Source organism: Pristiophorus japonicus, unplaced genomic scaffold (assembly GCF_044704955.1).
Source record: "Pristiophorus japonicus isolate sPriJap1 unplaced genomic scaffold, sPriJap1.hap1 HAP1_SCAFFOLD_1179, whole genome shotgun sequence".
In the NCBI taxonomy this organism is placed as follows: Eukaryota; Metazoa; Chordata; class Chondrichthyes; family Pristiophoridae; genus Pristiophorus; species Pristiophorus japonicus.
The window spans coordinates 72501-96016 of record NW_027250841.1 but is presented as its reverse complement, the minus strand read 5'-3'; the positions used below and the strand labels follow the sequence as shown (position 1 = coordinate 96016).

The 23516-nt window shown below is 53.6% G+C and overlaps 1 protein-coding gene across 1 annotated transcript in view; it reads right to left on the bottom strand.

The window, feature by feature from the left end:
• Positions 1–465: 465 nt before the first annotated feature.
• Positions 466–23516, bottom strand: part of LOC139242032 (la-related protein 4-like) — a gene marked incomplete at its 3' end in the record, with an annotated part of 32101 nt that continues 9050 nt past the window's right edge. Inside the window, exon 4 of the mRNA XM_070870161.1 lies at positions 466–550. Coding sequence (XP_070726262.1) covers positions 466–550 — 85 coding nt within the window. The remainder of the gene's footprint in view (positions 551–23516) is intronic.

The window sequence follows — 23516 nt, the reverse complement described above, 5'->3', positions numbered from 1 at the left end:
CCCCCAAACCCAGCCCTAACCCCCCAAACCCCCCCCCACACACACACAGCCCTAACCCCCCAAACCGCCCCCCCCTCACACAGCCCTAACCCCCCAAACCCCCCCCCACACACACACAGCCCTAACCCCCCCACCTCCCCCCAAACCCAGCCCTAACCCCCCCAAACCCCCCCCCCACACACACACAGCCCTAACCCCCCCACCTCCCCCCCAAACCCAGCCCTAACCCCCCAAACCCCCCCCCACACACACACAGCCCTAACCCCCCAAACCCCCCCCACACACACACAGCCCTAACCCCCCAAACCCCCCCCCCCCACACACACACACAGCCCTAACCCCCCCACACACACACAGCCCTAACTCCCCTAACCCCCCCACACACACACACACACACAGCCCTTCCTCCCGGATCACAACGGGGTCATGGGGCGAGCGTGGGAGCAGACTGAAACAGACATTTACCGGGAAAAGCAGAATTCCAGCTGTTTCTTCAAATCCTCCCTCAGATCCTCGGTCGTGTGAGCTCGTTCCTCCGACTGCCTGCCGTCTGCTGACAGAAGGAAAACGAATCAATCAGCACAGCCCCCAGGGCAACCCTTCCCCCTCCCCTCCCACCCCACGGCACAAATCTTCAATCACGCAGGGGAGAGAGCGGGGCAGTGGGATTAGTTTGGGGATTGATACAGGACTATGGGGAGAGAGCGGGGCAGTGGGATTAGTTTGGGGATTGATACAGGACTATGGGGAGAGAATGGGGCAGTGGGATTAGTTTGAGATTGATACAGGGCTATGGGGAGAGAGCGGGACAGTGGGATTAGTTTGGGGATTGATACAGGACTATGGGGAGTGATCGGGGCAGTGGGATTAGTTTGGGGATTGATACAGGACTATGGGGAGAGAGCGGGGCAGTGGGATTAGTTTGGGGATTGATACAGGACTATGGGGAGAGAGCGGGGCAGTGGGATTAGTTTGGGGATTGATACAGGACTATGGGGAGAGAGCGGGACAGTGGGATTAGTTTGGGGATTGATACAGGACTATGGGGAGAGAATGGGGCAGTGGGATTAGTTTGAGATTGATACAGGGCTATGGGGAGAGAGCGGGGCAGTGGGATTAGTTTGGGGATTGATACAGGACTATGGGGAGAGAGCGGGGCAGTGGGATTAGTTTGGGGATTGATACAGGACTATGGGGAGAGAGCGGGGCAGTGGGATTAGTTTGGGGATTGATACAGGACTATGGGGAGTGATCGGGGCAGTGGGATTACTTTGGGGATTGATACAGGACTATGGGGAGAGAGCGGGGCAGTGGGATTAGTTTGGAGATTGATACAGGACTATGGGGAGAGAGCGGGGCAGTGGGATTAGTTTGGGGATTGATACAGGACTATGGGGAGTGATCGGGGCAGTGGGATTAGTTTGGGGATTGATACAGGACTATGGGGAGAGAGCGGGACAGTGGGATTAGTTTGGGGATTGATACAGGGCTATGGGGAGAGAGCGGGGCAGTGAGATTAGTTTGGGGATTGATACAGGACTATGGGGAGAGAGCGGGACAGTGGGATTAGTTTGGGGATTGATACAGGGCTATGGGGAGAGAGCGGGGCAGTGGGATTAGTTTGGGATTGATACAGGGCTATGGGGAGAGAGCGGGGCAGTGGGATTAGTTTGGGATTGATACAGGGCTATGGGGAGAGAGCGGGGCAGTGGGATTAGTTTGTGGATTGATACAGGGCTATGGGGAGAGAGCGGGGCAGTGGGATTAGTTTGGGATTGATACAGGGCTATGGGGAGAGAGCGGGGCAGTGGGATTAGTTTGGGATTGATACAGGACTATGGGGAGAGAGCGGGGCAGTGGGATTAGTTTGGGGATTGATACAGGACTATGGGGAGAGAGCGGGGCAGTGGGATTAGTTTGGGGATTGATACAGGACTATGGGGAGAGAGCGGGGCAGTGAGATTAGTTTGGGGATTGATACAGGACTATGGGGAGAGAGTGGGGCAGTGGGATTAGTTTGGGGATTGAGACAGGACTATGGGGAGAGAGCGGGGCAGTGGGATTAGTTTGGGATTGATACAGGACTATGGGGAGAGAGCGGGGCAGTGGGATTAGTTTGGAGATTGATACAGGGCTATGGGGAGAGAGCGGGGCAGTGGGATTAGTTTGGGGATTGATACAGGGCTATGGGGAGAGAGCGGGGCAGTGGGATTAGTTTGGGGATTGATACAGGACTATGGGGAGAGAGCGGGGCAGTGGGATTAGTTTGGAGATTGATACAGGGCTATGGGGAGAGAGCGGGGCAGTGGGATTAGTTTGGGGATTGATACAGGGCTATGGGGAGAGAGCGGGGCAGTGGGATTAGTTTGGGATTGATACAGGACTATGGGGAGAGAGCGGGGCAGTGGGATTAGTTTGGGAATGATACAGGGCTATGGGGAGAGAGCGGGGCAGTGGGATTCGTTTGGAGATTGATACAGGACTATGGGGAGAGAGCGGGGCAGTGGGATTAGTTTGGGATTGATACAGGACTATGGGGAGAGAGCGGGGCAGTGGGATTATTTTGGGGATTGATACAGGACTATGGGCAGAGAGCGGGGCAGTGGGATTAGTTTGGGATTGATACAGGACTATGGGGAGAGAGCGGGGCAGTGGGATTAGTTTGGAGATTGATACAGGGCTATGGGGAGAGAGCGGGGCAGTGGGATTAGTTTGGGGATTGATACAGGACTATGGGGAGAGAGCGGGGCAGTGGGATTAGTTTGGGATTGATACAGGACTATGGGGAGAGAGCGGGGCAGTGGGATTAGTTTGGGGATTGATACAGGGCTATGGGGAGAGAGCGGGGCAGTGGGATTAGTTTGGGGATTGATACAGGACTATCGGGAGAGAGCGGGGCAGTGGGATTAGTTTGGGGATTGATACAGGACTATGGGGAGAGAGCGGGGCAGTGAGATTAGTTTGGGGATTGATACAGGACTATGGGGAGAGAGCGGGGCAGTGGGATTAGTTTGGGGATTGATACAGGACTATGGGGAGAGATCGGGGCAGTGGGATTAGTTTGGGGATTGATACAGGACTATGGGGAGAGAGCAGGGCAGTGGGTTTAGTTTAGGGATTGATACAGGGCTATGGGGAGAGAGCGGGGCAGTGGGATTAGTTTGGGGATTGATACAGGACTATGGGGAGAGAGCGGGACATTGGGATTAGTTTGGGGATTGATACAGGACTATGGGGAGAGATCGGGGCAGTGGGATTAGTTTGGGGATTGATACAGGACTAAGGGGAGAGAGCGGGACAGTGGGATTAGTTTGGGGATTGATACAGGACTATGGGGAGAGAGCGGGGCAGTGGGATTAGTTTGGGGATTGATACAGGACTATGGGGAGAGATCGGGGCAGTGGGATTAGTTTGGGGATTGATACAGGACTATGGGGAGAGAGCGGGACAGTGGGATTAGTTTGGGGATTGTTACAGGACTATGGGGAGAGAGGGGGGCAGTGGGATTAGTTTGGGGATTGATACAGGACTATGGGGAGAGAGGGGGGCAGTGGGATTAGTTTGGGATTGATACAGGACTATGGGGAGAGAGCGGGCTAGTGGGATTAGTTTGGAGATTGATACAGGGCTATGGGGAGAGAGCGGGGCAGTGGGATTAGTTTGGGGATTGATACAGGACTATGGGGAGAGAGCGGGGCAGTGGGATTAGTTTGGAGATTGATACAGGGCTTTGGGGTGAGAGCGGGGCAGTGGGATTAGTTTGGGGATTGATACAGGACTATGGGGAGAGAGCGGGGCAGTGGGATTAGTTTGGGATTGATACAGGACTATGGGGAGAGAGCGGGGCAGTGGGATTAGTTTGGGAATTGATACAGGGCTATGGGGAGAGAGCGGGGCAGTGGGATTAGTTTGGGGATTGATACAGGACTATGGGGAGAGAGCGGGGCAGAGAGATTAGTTTGGGGATTGATACAGGGCTATGGGGAGAGAGCGAGGCAGTGGGATTAGTTTGGGGATTGATACAGGACTATGGGGAGAGAGCGGGGCAGTGGGATTAGTTTGGAGATTGATACAGGGCTATGGGGAGAGAGCGGGGCAGTGGGATTAGTACAGGACTATGGGGAGAGATCGGGGCAGTGGGATTAGTTTGGGGATTGATACAGGACTATGGGGAGAGAGCAGGGCAGTGGGTTTAGTTTAGGGATTGATACAGGGCTATGGGGAGAGAGCGGGGCAGTGGGATTAGTTTGGGGATTGATACAGGACTATGGGGAGAGAGCGGGACAGTGGGATTAGTTTGGGGATTGATACAGGACTATGGGGAGAGATCGGGGCAGTGGGATTAGTTTGGGGATTGATACAGGACTAAGGGGAGAGAGCGGGACAGTGGGATTAGTTTGGGGATTGATACAGGACTATGGGGAGAGAGCGGGGCAGTGGGATTAGTTTGGGGATTGATACAGGACTATGGGGAGAGATCGGGGCAGTGGGATTAGTTTGGGGATTGATACAGGACTATGGGGAGAGAGCGGGACAGTGGGATTAGTTTGGGGATTGTTACAGGACTATGGGGAGAGAGGGGGGCAGTGGGATTAGTTTGGGGATTGATACAGGACTATGGGGAGAGAGGGGGGCAGTGGGATTAGTTTGGGATTGATACAGGACTATGGGGAGAGAGCGGGGCAGTGGGATTAGTTTGGAGATTGATACAGGGCTATGGGGAGAGAGCGGGGCAGTGGGATTAGTTTGGGGATTTATACAGGACTATGGGGAGAGAGCGGGGCAGTGGGATTAGTTTGGAGATTGATACAGGGCTTTGGGGTGAGAGCGGGGCAGTGGGATTAGTTTGGGGATTGATACAGGACTATGGGGAGAGAGCGGGGCAGTGGGATTAGTTTGGGATTGATACAGGACTATGGGGAGAGAGCGGGGCAGTGGGATTAGTTTGGGAATTGATACAGGGCTATGGGGAGAGAGCGGGGCAGTGGGATTAGTTTGGGGATTGATACAGGACTATGGGGAGAGAGCGGGGCAGAGAGATTAGTTTGGGGATTGATACAGGACTATGGGGAGAGAGCGGGGCAGTGGGATTAGTTTGGGGATTGATACAGGACTATGGGGAGAGAGCAGGGCAGTGGGATTAGTTTGGGGATTGATACAGGACTATGGGGAGAGAGCGGGGCAGTGGGTTTAGTTTAGGGATTGATACAGGGCTATGGGGAGAGAGTGGGGCAGTGGGATTAGTTTGGGGATTGATACAGGACTATGGGGAGAGATCGGGGCAGTGGGATTAGTTTGGGGATTGATACAGGACTATGGGGAGAGAGCGGGACAGTGGGATTAGTTTGGGGATTGTTACAGGACTATGGGGAGAGAGCGGGGCAGTGGGATTAGTTTGGAGATTGATGCAGGACTATGGGGAGAGAGCGAGGCAGTGGGATTAGTTTGGGGATTGATACAGGACTATGGGGAGAGAGCGGGACAGTGGGATTAGTTTGGGGATTGATACAGGACTATGTGGAGAGAGTGGGACAGTGGGATTAGTTTGGGGATTGATACAGGACTATGGGGAGAGAGCGGGGCAGTGGGATTAGTTTGGGGATTGATACAGGACTATGGGGAGAGAGCGGGGCAGTGGGATTAGTTTGGGGATTGATACAGGACTATGGGGAGAGAGCGGGGCAGTGGGATTAGTTTGGGGATTGATACAGGACTATGGGGAGAGAGCGGGGCAGTGGGATTAGTTTGGGGATTGATACAGGACTATGGGGAAGGAGCGGGGCAGTGGGATTAGTTTGGGGATTGATACAGGACTATGGGGAGAGAGCGGGGCAGTGGGATTAGTTTGGGGATTGATACAGGACTATGGGGAGAGAGCGGGGCAGTGGGACTAGTTTGGGGATTGATACAGGACTATGGGGAAGGAGCGGGGCAGTGGGATTAGTTTGGGATTGATACAGGACTATGGGGAGAGAGCGGGGCAGTGGGATTAGTTTGGGATTGATAAAGGACTATGGGAAGAGAGCGGGGCAGTGGGATTAGTTTGGGAATTGATACAGGACTATGGGGAGAGAGCGGGGCAGTGGGATTAGTTTGGGGATTGATACAGGGCTATGGAGAGAGAGCGGGGCAGTGGGATTAGTTTGGAGATTGATACAGGAATATGGGGAGAGAGCGGGGCAGTGGGATTAGTTTGGGGATTGATACAGGACTATGGGGAGAGAGCGGGGCAGTGGGATTAGTTTGGGGATTGATACAGGACTATGGGGAGAGAGCGGGGCAGTGGAATTAGTTTGGGATTGATACAGAGCTATGGGGAGAGAGTGGGGCAGTGGGATTCGTTTGGGGATTGATACAGGGCTATGGGGAGAGAGCGGGGCAGTGGGATTAGTTTGGGGATTGATACAGGACTATGGGGAGAGAGCGGGGCAGTGGGATTCGTTTGTGATTGATACAGGACTATGGGGAGAGAGCGGGGCAGTGGGATTAGTTTGGGGATTGATACAGGGCTATGGGGAGAGAGCGGGGCAGTGGGATTAGTTTGGAGATTAATACAGGACTATGGGGAGAGAGCGGGGCAGTGGGATTAGTTTGGGGATTGATACAGGACTATGATGAGAGAGCGGGGCAGTGGGATTAGTTTGGAGATTGATAGAGGACTATGGGGAGAGAGTGGGGCAGTGGGATTTGTTTGGCGATTGATACAGGACTATGGGGAGAGAGCGGGGCAGTGGGATTAGTTTGGGGATTGATACAGGGCTATGGGGAGAGAGCGGGGCAGTGGGATTAGTTTGGGGATTGATACAGGGCTATGGGGAGAGAGCGGGGCAGTGGGATTAGTTTGGGGATTGATACAGGGCTATGGGGAGAGAGCGGGGCAGTGGGATTAGTTTGGGGATTGATACAGGGCTATGGGGAGAGAGCGGGGCAGTGGGATTAGTTTGGGGATTGATACAGGGCTATGGGGAGAGAGCGGGGCAGTGGGATTTGTTTGGGGATTGATACAGGGCAATGGGGAGAGAGCGAGGCAGTGGGATTAGTTTGGGGATTGATACAGGACTATGGGGAGAGAGCGAGGCAGTGGGATTAGTTTGGGGATTGATACAGGGAGAGAGCGGGGCAGTGGGATTAGTTTGGGGATTGATACAGGGCTATGGGGTGAGAGTGGGGCAGTGGGATTAGTTTGGGGATTGATATAGGGAGAGAGCGGGTCAGTGGGATTAGTTTGGGGATTGATACAGGACTATGGGGAGAGAGCGGGGCAGTGGGATTAGTTTGGAGATTGATACAGGGCTATGGGGAGAGAGCGGGGCAGTGGGATTAGTTTGGGGATTGATACAGGCCAAGGGGAGAGAGCGGGGCAGTGGGATTAGTTTGGGGATTGATACAGGGCTATGGGGAGAGAGTGGGGCAGTGGGATTAGTTTGGGGATTGATACAGGGCTATGGGGAGAGAGCGGGGCAGTGGGATTAGTTTGGGGATTGATACAGTGCTATGGGGAGAGAGCGGGACAGTGGGATTAGTTTGGGGATTGATACAGGGCTATGGGGAGAGAGCGGGGCAGTGGGATTAGTTTGGGATTGATACAGGGCTATGGGGAGAGAGCGGGGCAGTGGGATTAGTTTGGGATTGATACAGGGCTATGGGGAGAGAGCGGGGCAGTGGGATTAGTTTGTGGATTGATACAGGGCTATGGGGAGAGAGCGGGGCAGTGGGATTAGTTTGGGATTGATACAGGGCTATGGGGAGAGAGCGGGGCAGTGGGATTAGTTTGGGATTGATACAGGACTATGGGGAGAGAGCGGGGCAGTGGGATTAGTTTGGGGATTGATACAGGACTATGGGGAGAGAGCGGGGCAGTGGGATTAGTTTGGGGATTGATACAGGACTATGGGGAGAGAGCGGGGCAGTGAGATTAGTTTGGGGATTGATACAGGACTATGGGGAGAGAGTGGGGCAGTGGGATTAGTTTGGGGATTGAGACAGGACTATGGGGAGAGAGCGGGGCAGTGGGATTAGTTTGGGATTGATACAGGACTATGGGGAGAGAGCGGGGCAGTGGGATTAGTTTGGAGATTGATACAGGGCTATGGGGAGAGAGCGGGGCAGTGGGATTAGTTTGGGGATTGATACAGGGCTATGGGGAGAGAGCGGGGCAGTGGGATTAGTTTGGGGATTGATACAGGACTATGGGGAGAGAGCGGGGCAGTGGGATTAGTTTGGAGATTGATACAGGGCTATGGGGAGAGAGCGGGGCAGTGGGATTAGTTTGGGGATTGATACAGGGCTATGGGGAGAGAGCGGGGCAGTGGGATTAGTTTGGGATTGATACAGGACTATGGGGAGAGAGCGGGGCAGTGGGATTAGTTTGGGAATGATACAGGGCTATGGGGAGAGAGCGGGGCAGTGGGATTCGTTTGGAGATTGATACAGGACTATGGGGAGAGAGCGGGGCAGTGGGATTAGTTTGGGATTGATACAGGACTATGGGGAGAGAGCGGGGCAGTGGGATTATTTTGGGGATTGATACAGGACTATGGGCAGAGAGCGGGGCAGTGGGATTAGTTTGGGATTGATACAGGACTATGGGGAGAGAGCGGGGCAGTGGGATTAGTTTGGAGATTGATACAGGGCTATGGGGAGAGAGCGGGGCAGTGGGATTAGTTTGGGGATTGATACAGGACTATGGGGAGAGAGCGGGGCAGTGGGATTAGTTTGGGATTGATACAGGACTATGGGGAGAGAGCGGGGCAGTGGGATTAGTTTGGGGATTGATACAGGGCTATGGGGAGAGAGCGGGGCAGTGGGATTAGTTTGGGGATTGATACAGGACTATCGGGAGAGAGCGGGGCAGTGGGATTAGTTTGGGGATTGATACAGGACTATGGGGAGAGAGCGGGGCAGTGAGATTAGTTTGGGGATTGATACAGGACTATGGGGAGAGAGCGGGGCAGTGGGATTAGTTTGGGGATTGATACAGGACTATGGGGAGAGATCGGGGCAGTGGGATTAGTTTGGGGATTGATACAGGACTATGGGGAGAGAGCAGGGCAGTGGGTTTAGTTTAGGGATTGATACAGGGCTATGGGGAGAGAGCGGGGCAGTGGGATTAGTTTGGGGATTGATACAGGACTATGGGGAGAGAGCGGGACATTGGGATTAGTTTGGGGATTGATACAGGACTATGGGGAGAGATCGGGGCAGTGGGATTAGTTTGGGGATTGATACAGGACTAAGGGGAGAGAGCGGGACAGTGGGATTAGTTTGGGGATTGATACAGGACTATGGGGAGAGAGCGGGGCAGTGGGATTAGTTTGGGGATTGATACAGGACTATGGGGAGAGATCGGGGCAGTGGGATTAGTTTGGGGATTGATACAGGACTATGGGGAGAGAGCGGGACAGTGGGATTAGTTTGGGGATTGTTACAGGACTATGGGGAGAGAGGGGGGCAGTGGGATTAGTTTGGGGATTGATACAGGACTATGGGGAGAGAGGGGGGCAGTGGGATTAGTTTGGGATTGATACAGGACTATGGGGAGAGAGCGGGCTAGTGGGATTAGTTTGGAGATTGATACAGGGCTATGGGGAGAGAGCGGGGCAGTGGGATTAGTTTGGGGATTGATACAGGACTATGGGGAGAGAGCGGGGCAGTGGGATTAGTTTGGAGATTGATACAGGGCTTTGGGGTGAGAGCGGGGCAGTGGGATTAGTTTGGGGATTGATACAGGACTATGGGGAGAGAGCGGGGCAGTGGGATTAGTTTGGGATTGATACAGGACTATGGGGAGAGAGCGGGGCAGTGGGATTAGTTTGGGGATTGATACAGGGCTATGGGGAGAGAGCGAGGCAGTGGGATTAGTTTGGGGATTGATACAGGACTATGGGGAGAGAGCGGGGCAGTGGGATTAGTTTGGAGATTGATACAGGGCTATGGGGAGAGAGCGGGGCAGTGGGATTAGTACAGGACTATGGGGAGAGATCGGGGCAGTGGGATTAGTTTGGGGATTGATACAGGACTATGGGGAGAGAGCAGGGCAGTGGGTTTAGTTTAGGGATTGATACAGGGCTATGGGGAGAGAGCGGGGCAGTGGGATTAGTTTGGGGATTGATACAGGACTATGGGGAGAGAGCGGGACAGTGGGATTAGTTTGGGGATTGATACAGGACTATGGGGAGAGATCGGGGCAGTGGGATTAGTTTGGGGATTGATACAGGACTAAGGGGAGAGAGCGGGACAGTGGGATTAGTTTGGGGATTGATACAGGACTATGGGGAGAGAGCGGGGCAGTGGGATTAGTTTGGGGATTGATACAGGACTATGGGGAGAGATCGGGGCAGTGGGATTAGTTTGGGGATTGATACAGGACTATGGGGAGAGAGCGGGACAGTGGGATTAGTTTGGGGATTGTTACAGGACTATGGGGAGAGAGGGGGGCAGTGGGATTAGTTTGGGGATTGATACAGGACTATGGGGAGAGAGGGGGGCAGTGGGATTAGTTTGGGATTGATACAGGACTATGGGGAGAGAGCGGGGCAGTGGGATTAGTTTGGAGATTGATACAGGGCTATGGGGAGAGAGCGGGGCAGTGGGATTAGTTTGGGGATTTATACAGGACTATGGGGAGAGAGCGGGGCAGTGGGATTAGTTTGGAGATTGATACAGGGCTTTGGGGTGAGAGCGGGGCAGTGGGATTAGTTTGGGGATTGATACAGGACTATGGGGAGAGAGCGGGGCAGTGGGATTAGTTTGGGATTGATACAGGACTATGGGGAGAGAGCGGGGCAGTGGGATTAGTTTGGGAATTGATACAGGGCTATGGGGAGAGAGCGGGGCAGTGGGATTAGTTTGGGGATTGATACAGGACTATGGGGAGAGAGCGGGGCAGAGAGATTAGTTTGGGGATTGATACAGGACTATGGGGAGAGAGCGGGGCAGTGGGATTAGTTTGGGGATTGATACAGGACTATGGGGAGAGAGCAGGGCTGTGGGATTAGTTTGGGGATTGATACAGGACTATGGGGAGAGAGCGGGGCAGTGGGTTTAGTTTAGGGATTGATACAGGGCTATGGGGAGAGAGTGGGGCAGTGGGATTAGTTTGGGGATTGATACAGGACTATGGGGAGAGATCGGGGCAGTGGGATTAGTTTGGGGATTGATACAGGACTATGGGGAGAGAGCGGGACAGTGGGATTAGTTTGGGGATTGTTACAGGACTATGGGGAGAGAGCGGGGCAGTGGGATTAGTTTGGAGATTGATGCAGGACTATGGGGAGAGAGCGAGGCAGTGGGATTAGTTTGGGGATTGATACAGGACTATGGGGAGAGAGCGGGACAGTGGGATTAGTTTGGGGATTGATACAGGACTATGTGGAGAGAGTGGGACAGTGGGATTAGTTTGGGGATTGATACAGGACTATGGGGAGAGAGCGGGGCAGTGGGATTAGTTTGGGGATTGATACAGGACTATGGGGAGAGAGCGGGGCAGTGGGATTAGTTTGGGGATTGATACAGGACTATGGGGAGAGAGCGGGGCAGTGGGATTAGTTTGGGGATTGATACAGGACTATGGGGAGAGAGCGGGCAGTGGGATTAGTTTGGGGATTGATACAGGACTATGGGGAAGGAGCGGGGCAGTGGGATTAGTTTGGGGATTGATACAGGACTATGGGGAGAGAGCGGGGCAGTGGGATTAGTTTGGGGATTGATACAGGACTATGGGGAGAGAGCGGGGCAGTGGGACTAGTTTGGGGATTGATACAGGACTATGGGGAAGGAGCGGGGCAGTGGGATTAGTTTGGGATTGATACAGGACTATGGGGAGAGAGCGGGGCAGTGGGATTAGTTTGGGATTGATACAGGACTATGGGAAGAGAGCGGGGCAGTGGGATTAGTTTGGGAATTGATACAGGACTATGGGGAGAGAGCGGGGCAGTGGGATTAGTTTGGGGATTGATACAGGGTACAGGGCTATGGAGAGAGAGCGGGGCAGTGGGATTAGTTTGGAGATTGATACAGGAATATGGGGAGAGAGCGGGGCAGTGGGATTAGTTTGGGGATTGATACAGGACTATGGGGAGAGAGCGGGGCAGTGGGATTAGTTTGGGGATTGATACAGGACTATGGGGAGAGAGCGGGGCAGTGGAATTAGTTTGGGATTGATACAGAGCTATGGGGAGAGAGTGGGGCAGTGGGATTCGTTTGGGGATTGATACAGGGCTATGGGGAGAGAGCGGGGCAGTGGGATTAGTTTGGGGATTGATACAGGACTATGGGGAGAGAGCGGGGCAGTGGGATTCGTTTGTGATTGATACAGGACTATGGGGAGAGAGCGGGGCAGTGGGATTAGTTTGGGGATTGATACAGGGCTATGGGGAGAGAGCGGGGCAGTGGGATTAGTTTGGAGATTAATACAGGACTATGGGGAGAGAGCGGGGCAGTGGGATTAGTTTGGGGATTGATACAGGACTATGATGAGAGAGCGGGGCAGTGGGATTAGTTTGGAGATTGATAGAGGACTATGGGGAGAGAGTGGGGCAGTGGGATTTGTTTGGCGATTGATACAGGACTATGGGGAGAGAGCGGGGCAGTGGGATTAGTTTGGGGATTGATACAGGGCTATGGGGAGAGAGCGGGGCAGTGGGATTAGTTTGGGGATTGATACAGGGCTATGGGGAGAGAGCGGGGCAGTGGGATTAGTTTGGGGATTGATACAGGGCTATGGGGAGAGAGCGGGGCAGTGGGATTAGTTTGGGGATTGATACAGGGCTATGGGGAGAGAGCGGGGCAGTGGGATTAGTTTGGGGATTGATACAGGGCTATGGGGAGAGAGCGGGGCAGTGGGATTTGTTTGGGGATTGATACAGGGCAATGGGGAGAGAGCGAGGCAGTGGGATTAGTTTGGGGATTGATACAGGACTATGGGGAGAGAGCGAGGCAGTGGGATTAGTTTGGGGATTGATACAGGGAGAGAGCGGGGCAGTGGGATTAGTTTGGGGATTGATACAGGGCTATGGGGTGAGAGTGGGGCAGTGGGATTAGTTTGGGGATTGATATAGGGAGAGAGCGGGTCAGTGGGATTAGTTTGGGGATTGATACAGGACTATGGGGAGAGAGCGGGGCAGTGGGATTAGTTTGGAGATTGATACAGGGCTATGGGGAGAGAGCGGGGCAGTGGGATTAGTTTGGGGATTGATACAGGCCAAGGGGAGAGAGCGGGGCAGTGGGATTAGTTTGGGGATTGATACAGGGCTATGGGGAGAGAGTGGGGCAGTGGGATTAGTTTGGGGATTGATACAGGGCTATGGGGAGAGAGCGGGGCAGTGGGATTAGTTTGGGGATTGATACAGTGCTATGGGGAGAGAGCGGGACAGTGGGATTAGTTTGGGGATTGATACAGGACTATGGGGAGAGAGTGGGGCAGTGGGATTAGTTTGGGGATTGATACAGGACTATGGGGAGAGAGCGGGGCAGTGGGATTAGTTTGGGGATTGATACAGGACTATGGGGAGAGAGCGGGGCAGTGAGATTAGTTTGGGGATTGATACAGGACTATGGGGAGAGAGCGGGGCAGTGGGATTAGTTTGAGGATTGATACAGGACTATGGAGAGAGAGCGGGGCAGTGGGATTAGTTTGGGGATTGATACAGGACTATGGAGAGAGAGCGGGGCAGTGGGATTAGTTTGGGGATTGATACAGGACTATGGGGAGAGAGCAGGGCAGTGGGATTAGTTTGAGGATTGATACAGGACTATGGGGAGAGAGCGGGGCAGTGGGATTAGTTTGGGGATTGATACAGGACTATGGGGAGAGAGCGAGGCAGTGGGATTAGTTTGGGGATTGATACAGGGAGAGAGCGGGGCAGTGGGATTAGTTTGGGGATTGATACAGGGCTATGGGGAGAGAATGGGGCAGTGGGATTAGTTTGGGGATTGATACAGGGAGAGAGCGGGTCAGTGGGATTAGTTTGGGGATTGATACAGGACTATGGGGAGAGAGCGGGGCAGTGGGATTAGTTTGGGTATTGATACAGGGCTATGGGGAGAGAGCGGGGCAGTGGGATTAGTTTGGGGATTGATACAGGACTATGGGGAGAGAGCGAGGCAGTGGGATTAGTTTGGGGATTGATACAGGGAGAGAGCGGGGCAGTGGGATTAGTTTGGGGATTGATACAGGGCTATGGGGAGAGAGTGGGGCAGTGGGATTAGTTTGGGGATTGATACAGGACTATGGGGAAGGAGCGGGGCAGTGGGATTAGTTTGGGGATTGATACAGGACTATGGGGAGAGAGCTGGGCAGTGGGATTAGTTTGGGGATTGATACAGGGCTATGGGGAGAGAGCGGGGCAGTGGGATTAGTTTGGGGATTGATACAGGACTATGGGGAGAGAGAGGGGCAGTGGGATTAGTTTGGGAATTGATACAGGATTATGGGGAGAGAGCGGGGCAGTGGGATTAGTTTGGGGATTGATACAGGGCTATGGGGAGAGAGCGGGACAGTGGGATTAGTTTGGGGATTGATACAGGACTATGGGGAGAGAGTGGGGCAGTGGGATTAGTTTGGGGATTGATACAGGACTATGGGGAGAGAGTGGGGCAGTGGGATTAGTTTGGGGATTGATACAGGGCTTTGGGGAGAGAGCGGGGCAGTGGGATTAGTTTGGGGATTGATGCAGGACTATGGGGAGAGAGCGGGACAGTGGGATTAGTTTGGGGATTGATACAGGACTATGGGGAAAGAGTGGGGCAGTGGGATTAGTTTGGGGATTGATGCAGGGCTATGGGGAGAGAGCGGGGCAGTGGGATTAGTTTGGGAATAGATACAGGACTATGGGGAGAGAGCGGGGCAGTGGGATTAGTTTGGGGATTGATACAGGACTATGGGGAGAGAGCGGGGCAGTGGGATTAGTTTGGGAATTGATACAGGACTATGGGGAGAGAGTGGGGCAGTGGGATTAGTTTGGAGATTGATACAGGACCATGGGGAGAGAGCAGGGCAGTGGGATTAGTTTGGGATTGATACAGGACTATGGGGAGAGAGCGGGACAGTGGGATTAGTTTGGGGATTGATACAGGGCTATGGGGAGAGAGCGGGGCAGTGGGATTAGTTTGGGGATTGATACAGGACTATGGGGAGAGAGCGGGACAGTGGGATTAGTTTGGGGATTGATACAGGGCTATGGGGAGAGAGCGGGACAGTGGGATTAGTTTGGGGATTGATACAGGGCTACGGGGAGAGTGCGGGGCAGTGGGATTAGTTTGGGGATTGATACAGGACTATGGGGAGAGAGCGGGGCAGTGGGATTAGTTTGGGATTGATACAGGGCTATGGGGAGAGAGCGGAGCAGTGGGATTAGTTTGGGGATTGATACAGGGCTATGGATGGAGAGCGGGGCAGTGGGATTAGTTTGGGATTGATACAGGACTATGGGGAGAGAGCGGGGCAGTGGGATTAGTTTGGGATTGATACAGGACTATGGGGAGAGAGCGGGGCAGTGGGATTAGTTTGGGATTGATACAGGACTATGGGGAGAGAGCGGGGCAGTGGGATTAGTTTGGGGATTGATACAGGACTATGGGGAGAGAGCGGGGCAGTGGGATTAGTTTGGGGATTGATACAGGGCTATGGGGAGAGAGCGGGGCAGTGGGATTAGTTTGGGGATTGATACAGGACAATGGGGAGAGAGTGGGGCAGTGGGATTAGTTTGGGGATTGATACAGGACTATGGGGAGAGAGCGGGGCAGTGGGATTAGTTTGGGGATTGATACAGGACTATGGGGAGAGAGCGGGGCAGTGGGATTAGTTTGGGGATTGATACAGGACTATGGGGAGAGAGCGGGGCAGTGGGATTAGTTTGGGATTGATACAGGACTATGGGGAGAGAGCGGGGCAGTGGGATTAGTTTGGGATTGATACAGGACTATGGGGAGAGAGCGGGACAGTGGGATTAGTTTGGAGATTGATACAGGACTGTGGGGAGAGAGCGGGGCAGTGGGATTAGTTTGGGATTGATACAGGACTATGGGGAGAGAGCGGGGCAGTGGGATTAGTTTGGGATTGATACAGGACTGTGGGGAGAGAGCGGGGCATTGGGATTAGTTGGGGATTGATACAGGACTATGGGGAGAGAGCGGGACAGTGGGATTAGTTTGGGATTGATACAGGACTATGGGGAGAGAGCGGGGCAGTGGGATTAGTTTGGGGATTGATACAGGGCTGTGGGGAGAGAGCGGGGCAGTGGGATTAGTTTGGGATTGATACAGGACTATGGGGAGAGAGCGGGGCAGTGGGATTAGTTTGGGATTGATACAGGACTATGGGGAGAGAGCGGGGCAGTGGGATTAGTTTGCGGATTGAAACAGGGCTGTGGGGAGAGAGCGGGGCAGTGGGATTAGTTTGGGGATTGATACAGGGCTGTGGGGAGGGCAGTGGGATTAGTTTGGGGATTGATACAGGACTATGGGGAGAGAGCGGTGCAGTGGGATTAGTTTGGGGATTGATACAGGGCTATGGGGAGAGAGCGGGGCAGTGGGATTAGTTTGGAGATTGATACAGGGCTATGGGGAGAGAGTGGGGCAGTGGGATTAGTTTGGAGATTGATACAGGGCTATGGGGAGAGAGCGGGGCAGTGGGATTAATTTGGGATTGATACAGGACTATGGGGAGAGAGTGGGGCAGTGGGATTAGTTTGGAGATTGATACAGGACTATGGGGAGAGAGCGGGGCAGTGGAATTAGTTTGGGGATTGATACAGGACTATGGGGAGAGAGCGGGGCAGTGGGATTAGTTTGGGATTGATAGGACTATGGGGAGAGAGCGGGGCAGTGGGATTAGTTTGGGGATTGATACAGGACTATGGGGAGAGAGCGGGGCAGTGGGATTAGTTTTGGGATTGATACAGGGCTATGGGGAGAGAGCGGGGCAGTGGGATTAGTTTGGGGATTGATACAGGACTATGGGGAGAGAGCGGGGCCGTGGGATTAGTTTGGGGATTGATACAGGACTATGGGGAGAGAGCGGGGCAGTGGGATTCGTTTGTGATTGATACAGGACTATGGGGAGAGAGCAGGGCAGTGGGATTAGTTTGGGATTGATACAGGACTATGGGGAGAGAGCGGGGCAGTGGGATTAGTTTGGAGATTGATACAGGACTATGGGGAGAGAGTGGGGCAGTGGGATTAGTTTGGGGATTGATACAGGACTATGGGGAGTGAGCGGGGCAGTGGGATTAGTTTGGAGATTGATACAGGGCTATGGGGAGAGAGCGGGGCAGTGGGATTAGTTTGGAGATTGATACAGGGCTATGGGGAGAGAGCGGGGCAGTGGGATTAGTTTGGAGATTGATACAGGGCTATGGGGAGAGAGTGGGGCAGTGGGATTAGTTTGTAGATTGATACAGGACTATGGGGAGTGAGCGGGGCAGTGGGATTAGTTTGGGGATTGATACAGGACTATGGGGAGAGAGCGGGGCAGTGGGATTAGTTTGGGATTGATACAGGACTATGGGGAGAGAGCGGGGCCGTGGGATTAGTTTGGGGATTGATACAGGACTATGGGGAGAGAGCGGGGCAGTGGGATTCGTTTGTGATTGATACAGGACTATGGGGAGAGAGCAGGGCAGTGGGATTAGTTTGGGATTGATACAGGACTATGGGGAGAGAGCGGGGCAGTGGGATTAGTTTGGAGATTGATACAGGACTATGGGGAGAGAGTGGGGCAGTGGGATTAGTTTGGGGATTGATACAGGACTATGGGGAGAGAGTGGGGCAGTGGGATTAGTTTGGAGATTGATACAGGACTATGGGGAGAGAGCGGGGCAGTGGGATTAGTTTGGGGATTGATACAGGACTATGGGGAGAGAGCGGGGCAGTGGGATTAGTTTGGGGATTGATACAGGACTATGGGGAGAGAGCGGGGCAGTGGGATTAGTTTGGGGATTGATACAGGACTATGGGGAGAGAGCGGGGCAGTGGGATTAGTTTGGGATTGATACAGGACTATGGGGAGAGAGCGGGGCAGTGGGATTAGTTTGGGATTGATACAGGACTATGGGAAGAGAGCGGGGCAGTGGGATTAGTTTGGGAATTGATACAGGACGATGGGGAGAGAGCGGGGCAGTGGGATTAGTTTGGGGATTGATACAGGGCTATGGAGAGAGAGCGGGGCAGTGGGATTAGTTTGGAGATTGATACAGGAATATGGGGAGAGAGCGGGGCAGTGGGATTAGTTTGGGGTTTGATACAGGACTATGGGGAGAGAGCGGGGCAGTGGGATTAGTTTGGGGATTGATACAGGACTATGGGGAGAGAGCGGGGCAGTGGAATTAGTTTGGGATTGATACAGAGCTATGGGGAGAGAGTGGGGCAGTGGGATTAGTTTGGGGATTGATACAGGGCTATGGGGAGAGAGCGGGGCAGTGGGATTAGTTTGGGGATTGATACAGGACTATGGGGAGAGAGCGGGGCAGTGGGATTCGTTTGGGGATTGATACAGGGCTATGGGGAGAGAGCGGGGCAGTGGGATTAGTTTGGGGATTGATACAGGACTATGGGGAGAGAGCGGGGCAGTGGGATTCGTTTGTGATTGATACAGGACTATGGGGAGAGAGCGGGGCAGTGGGATTAGTTTGGGGATTGATACAGGGCTATGGGGAGAGAGCGGGGCAGTGGGATTAGTTTGGAGATTAATACAGGACTATGGGGAGAGAGCGGGGCAGTGGGATTAGTTTGGGGATTGATACAGGACTATGATGAGAGAGCGGGGCAGTGGGATTAGTTTGGAGATTGATAGAGGACTATGGGGAGAGAGTGGGGCAGTGGGATTTGTTTGGGGATTGATACAGGACTATGGGGAGAGAGCGGGGCAGTGGGATTAGTTTGGGGATTGATACAGGGCTATGGGGAGAGAGCGGGGCAGTGGGATTAGTTTGGGGATTGATACAGGGCTATGGGGAGAGAGCGGGGCAGTGGGATTAGTTTGGGGATTGATACAGGGCTATGGGGAGAGAGCGGGGCAGTGGGATTTGTTTGGGGATTGATACAGGGCAATGGGGAGAGAGCGAGGCAGTGGGATTAGTTTGGGGATTGATACAGGACTATGGGGAGAGAGCGAGGCAGTGGGATTAGTTTGGGGATTGATACAGGGAGAGAGCGGGGCAGTGGGATTAGTTTGGGGATTGATACAGGGCTATGGGGTGAGAGTGGGGCAGTGGGATTAGTTTGGGGATTGATACAGGACTATGGGGAGAGAGCGGATCAGTGGGATTAGTTTGGGGATTGATACAGGACTATGGGGAGAGAGCGGGGCAGTGGGATTAGTTTGGAGATTGATACAGGGCTATGGGGAGAGAGCGGGGCAGTGGGATTAGTTTGGGGATTGATACAGGCCAAGGGGAGAGAGCGGGGCAGTGGGATTAGTTTGGGGATTGATACAGGGCTATGGGGAGAGAGTGGGGCAGTGGGATTAGTTTGGGGATTGATACAGGGCTATGGGGAGAGAGCGGGGCAGTGGGATTAGTTTGGGGATTGATACAGGGCTATGGGGAGAGAGCGGGACAGTGGGATTAGTTTGGGGATTGATACAGGACTATGGGGAGAGAGTGGGGCAGTGGGATTAGTTTGGGGATTGATACAGGACTATGGGGAGAGAGCGGGGCAGTGGGATTAGTTTGGGGATTGATACAGGACTATGGGGAGAGAGCGGGGCAGTGAGATTAGTTTGGGGATTGATACAGGACTATGCGGAGAGAGCGGGGCAGTGGGATTAGTTTGAGGATTGATACAGGACTATGGAGAGAGAGCGGGGCAGTGGGATTAGTTTGGGGATTGATACAGGACTATGGAGAGAGAGCGGGGCAGTGGGATTAGTTTGGGGATTGATACAGGACTATGGGGAGAGAGCGGGGCAGTGGGATTAGTTTGAGGATTGATACAGGACTATGGGGAGAGAGCGGGGCAGTGGGATTAGTTTGGGGATTGATACAGGACTATGGGGAGAGAGCGAGGCAGTGGGATTAGTTTGGGGATTGATACAGGGAGAGAGCGGGGCAGTGGGATTAGTTTGGGGATTGATACAGGGCTATGGGGAGAGAATGGGGCAGTGGGATTAGTTTGGGGATTGATACAGGGAGAGAGCGGGTCAGTGGGATTAGTTTGGGGATTGATACAGGACTATGGGGAGAGAGCGGTGCAGTGGGATTAGTTTGGGGATTGATACAGGGCTATGGGGAGAGAGCGAGACAGTGGGATTAGTTTGGGGATTGATACAGGACTATGGGGAGAGAGCGAGACAGTGGGATTAGTTTGGGGATTGATACAGGGAGAGAGCGGGGCAGTGGGATTAGTTTGGGGATTGATACAGGGCTATGGGGAGAGAGTGGGGCAGTGGGATTAGTTTGGGGATTGATACAGGGCTATGGGGAGAGAGCGGGGCAGTGGGATTAGTTTGGGGATTGATACAGGGCTATGGGGAGAGAGCGGGACAGTGGGATTAGTTTGGGGATTGATACAGGACTATGGGGAGAGAGTGGGGCAGTGGGATTAGTTTGGGGATTGATACAGGACTATGGGGAGAGAGTGGGGCAGTGGGATTAGTTTGGGGATTGATACAGGGCTTTGGGGAGAGAGCGGGGCAGTGGGATTAGTTTGGGGATTGATGCAGGACTATGGGGAGAGAGCGGGACAGTGGGATTAGTTTGGGGATTGATACAGGACTATGGGGAAAGAGTGGGGCAGTGGGATTAGTTTGGGGATTGATGCAGGGCTATGGGGAGAGAGCGGGGCAGTGGGATTAGTTTGGGAATAGATACAGGACTATGGGGAGAGAGCGGGGCAGTGGGATTAGTTTGGGGATTGATACAGGACTATGGGGAGAGAGCGGGGCAGTGGGATTAGTTTGGGAATTGATACAGGACTATGGGGAGAGAGTGGGGCAGTGGGATTAGTTTGGAGATTGATACAGGACCATGGGGAGAGAGCAGGGCAGTGGGATTAGTTTGGGATTGATACAGGACTATGGGTAGAGAGCGGGACAGTGGGATTAGTTTGGGGATTGATACAGGGCTATGGGGAGAGAGCGGGGCAGTGGGATTAGTTTGGGGATTGATACAGGACTATGGGGAGAGAGCGGGACAGTGGGATTAGTTTGGGGATTGATACAGGGCTATGGGGAGAGAGCGGGGCAGTGGGATTAGTTTGGGGATTGATACAGGGCTACGGGGAGAGTGCGGGGCAGTGGGATTAGTTTGGGGATTGATACAGGACTATGGGGAGAGAGCGGGGCAGTGGGATTAGTTTGGGATTGATACAGGACTATGGGGAGAGAGCGGGGCAGTGGGATTAGTTTGGGATTGATACAGGACTATGGGGAGAGAGCGGGGCAGTGGGATTAGTTTGGGGATTGATACAGGGCTATGGGGAGAGAGCGGGGCAGTGGGATTAGTTTGGGGATTGATACAGGGCTACGGGGAGAGTGCGGGGCAGTGGGATTAGTTTGGGGATTGATACAGGACTATGGGGAGAGAGCGGGGCAGTGGGATTAGTTTGGGATTGATACAGGGCTATGGGGAGAGAGCGGAGCAGTGGGATTAGTTTGGGGATTGATACAGGGCTATGGATGGAGAGCGGGGCAGTGGGATTAGTTTGGGATTGATACAGGACTATGGGGAGAGAGCGGGGCAGTGGGATTAGTTTGGGATTGATACAGGACTATGGGGAGAGAGCGGGGCAGTGGGATTAGTTTGGGATTGATACAGGACTATGGGGAGAGAGCGGGGCAGTGGGATTAGTTTGGGGATTGATACAGGACTATGGGGAGAGAGCGGGGCAGTGGGATTAGTTTGGGGATTGATACAGGGCTATGGGGAGAGAGCGGGGCAGTGGGATTAGTTTGGGGTATGATACAGGACAATGGGGAGAGAGTGGGGCAGTGGGATTAGTTTGGGGATTGATACAGGACTATGGGGAGAGAGCGGGGCAGTGGGATTAGTTTGGGGATTGATACAGGATTATGGGGAGAGAGCGGGGCAGTGGGATTAGTTTGGGGATTGATACAGGACTATGGGGAGAGAGCGGGGCAGTGGGATTAGTTTGGGATTGATACAGGACTATGGGGAGAGAGCGGGGCAGTGGGATTAGTTTGGGATTGATACAGGACTATGGGGAGAGAGCGGGACAGTGGGATTAGTTTGGAGATTGATACAGGACTGTGGGGAGAGAGCGGGGCAGTGGGATTAGTTTGGGATTGATATAGGGCTATGGGGAGAGAGCGGGGCAGTGGGATTAGTTTGGGATTGATACAGGACTGTGGGGAGAGAGCGGGGCATTGGGATTAGTTTGGGGATTGATACAGGACTATGGGGAGAGAGCGGGACAGTGGGATTAGTTTGGGATTGATACAGGACTATGAGGAGAGAGCGGGGCAGTGGGATTAGTTTGGGGATTGATACAGGGCTGTGGGGAGAGAGCGGGGCAGTGGGATTAGTTTGGGATTGATACAGGACTATGGGGAGAGAGCGGGGCAGTGGGATTAGTTTGGGATTGATACAGGACTATGGGGAGAGAGCGGGGCAGTGGGATTAGTTTGCGGATTGATACAGGGCTGTGGGGAGAGAGCGGGGCAGTGGGATTAGTTTGGGGATTGATACAGGGCTGTGGGGAGGGCAGTGGGATTAGTTTGGGGATTGATACAGGACTATGGGGAGAGAGCGGTGCAGTGGGATTAGTTTGGGGATTGATACAGGGCTATGGGGAGAGAGCGGGGCAGTGGGATTAGTTTGGAGATTGATACAGGGCTATGGGGAGAGAGCGGGGCAGTGGGATTAGTTTGGAGATTGATACAGGGCTATGGGGAGAGAGTGGGGCAGTGGGATTAGTTTGGAGATTGATACAGGGCTATGGGGAGAGAGTGGGGCAGTGGGATTAGTTTGGAGATTGATACAGGGCTATGGGGAGAGAGTGGGGCAGTGGGATTAGTTTGGAGATTGATACAGGGCTATGGGGAGAGAGCGGGGCAGTGGGATTAGTTTGGAGATTGATACAGGGCTATGGGGAGAGAGTGGGGCAGTGGGATTAGTTTGGAGATTGATACAGGGCTATGGGGAGAGAGTGGGGCAGTGGGATTAGTTTGGAGATTGATACAGGGCTATGGGGAGAGAGCGGGGCAGTGGGATTAGTTTGGGATTGATACAGGACTATGGGGAGTGAGCGGGGCAGTGGGATTAGTTTGGAGATTGATACAGGGCTATGGGGAGAGAGCGGGGCAGTGGGATTAGTTTGGAGATTGATACAGGGCTATGGGGAGAGAGCGGGGCAGTGGGATTAGTTTGGAGATTGATACAGGGCTATGGGGAGAGAGTGGGGCAGTGGGATTAGTTTGTAGATTGATACAGGACTATGGGGAGTGAGCGGGGCAGTGGGATTAGTTTGGGGATTGATACAGGACTATGGGGAGAGAGCGGGGCAGTGGGATTAGTTTGGGATTGATACAGGACTATGGGGAGAGAGCGGGGCCGTGGGAT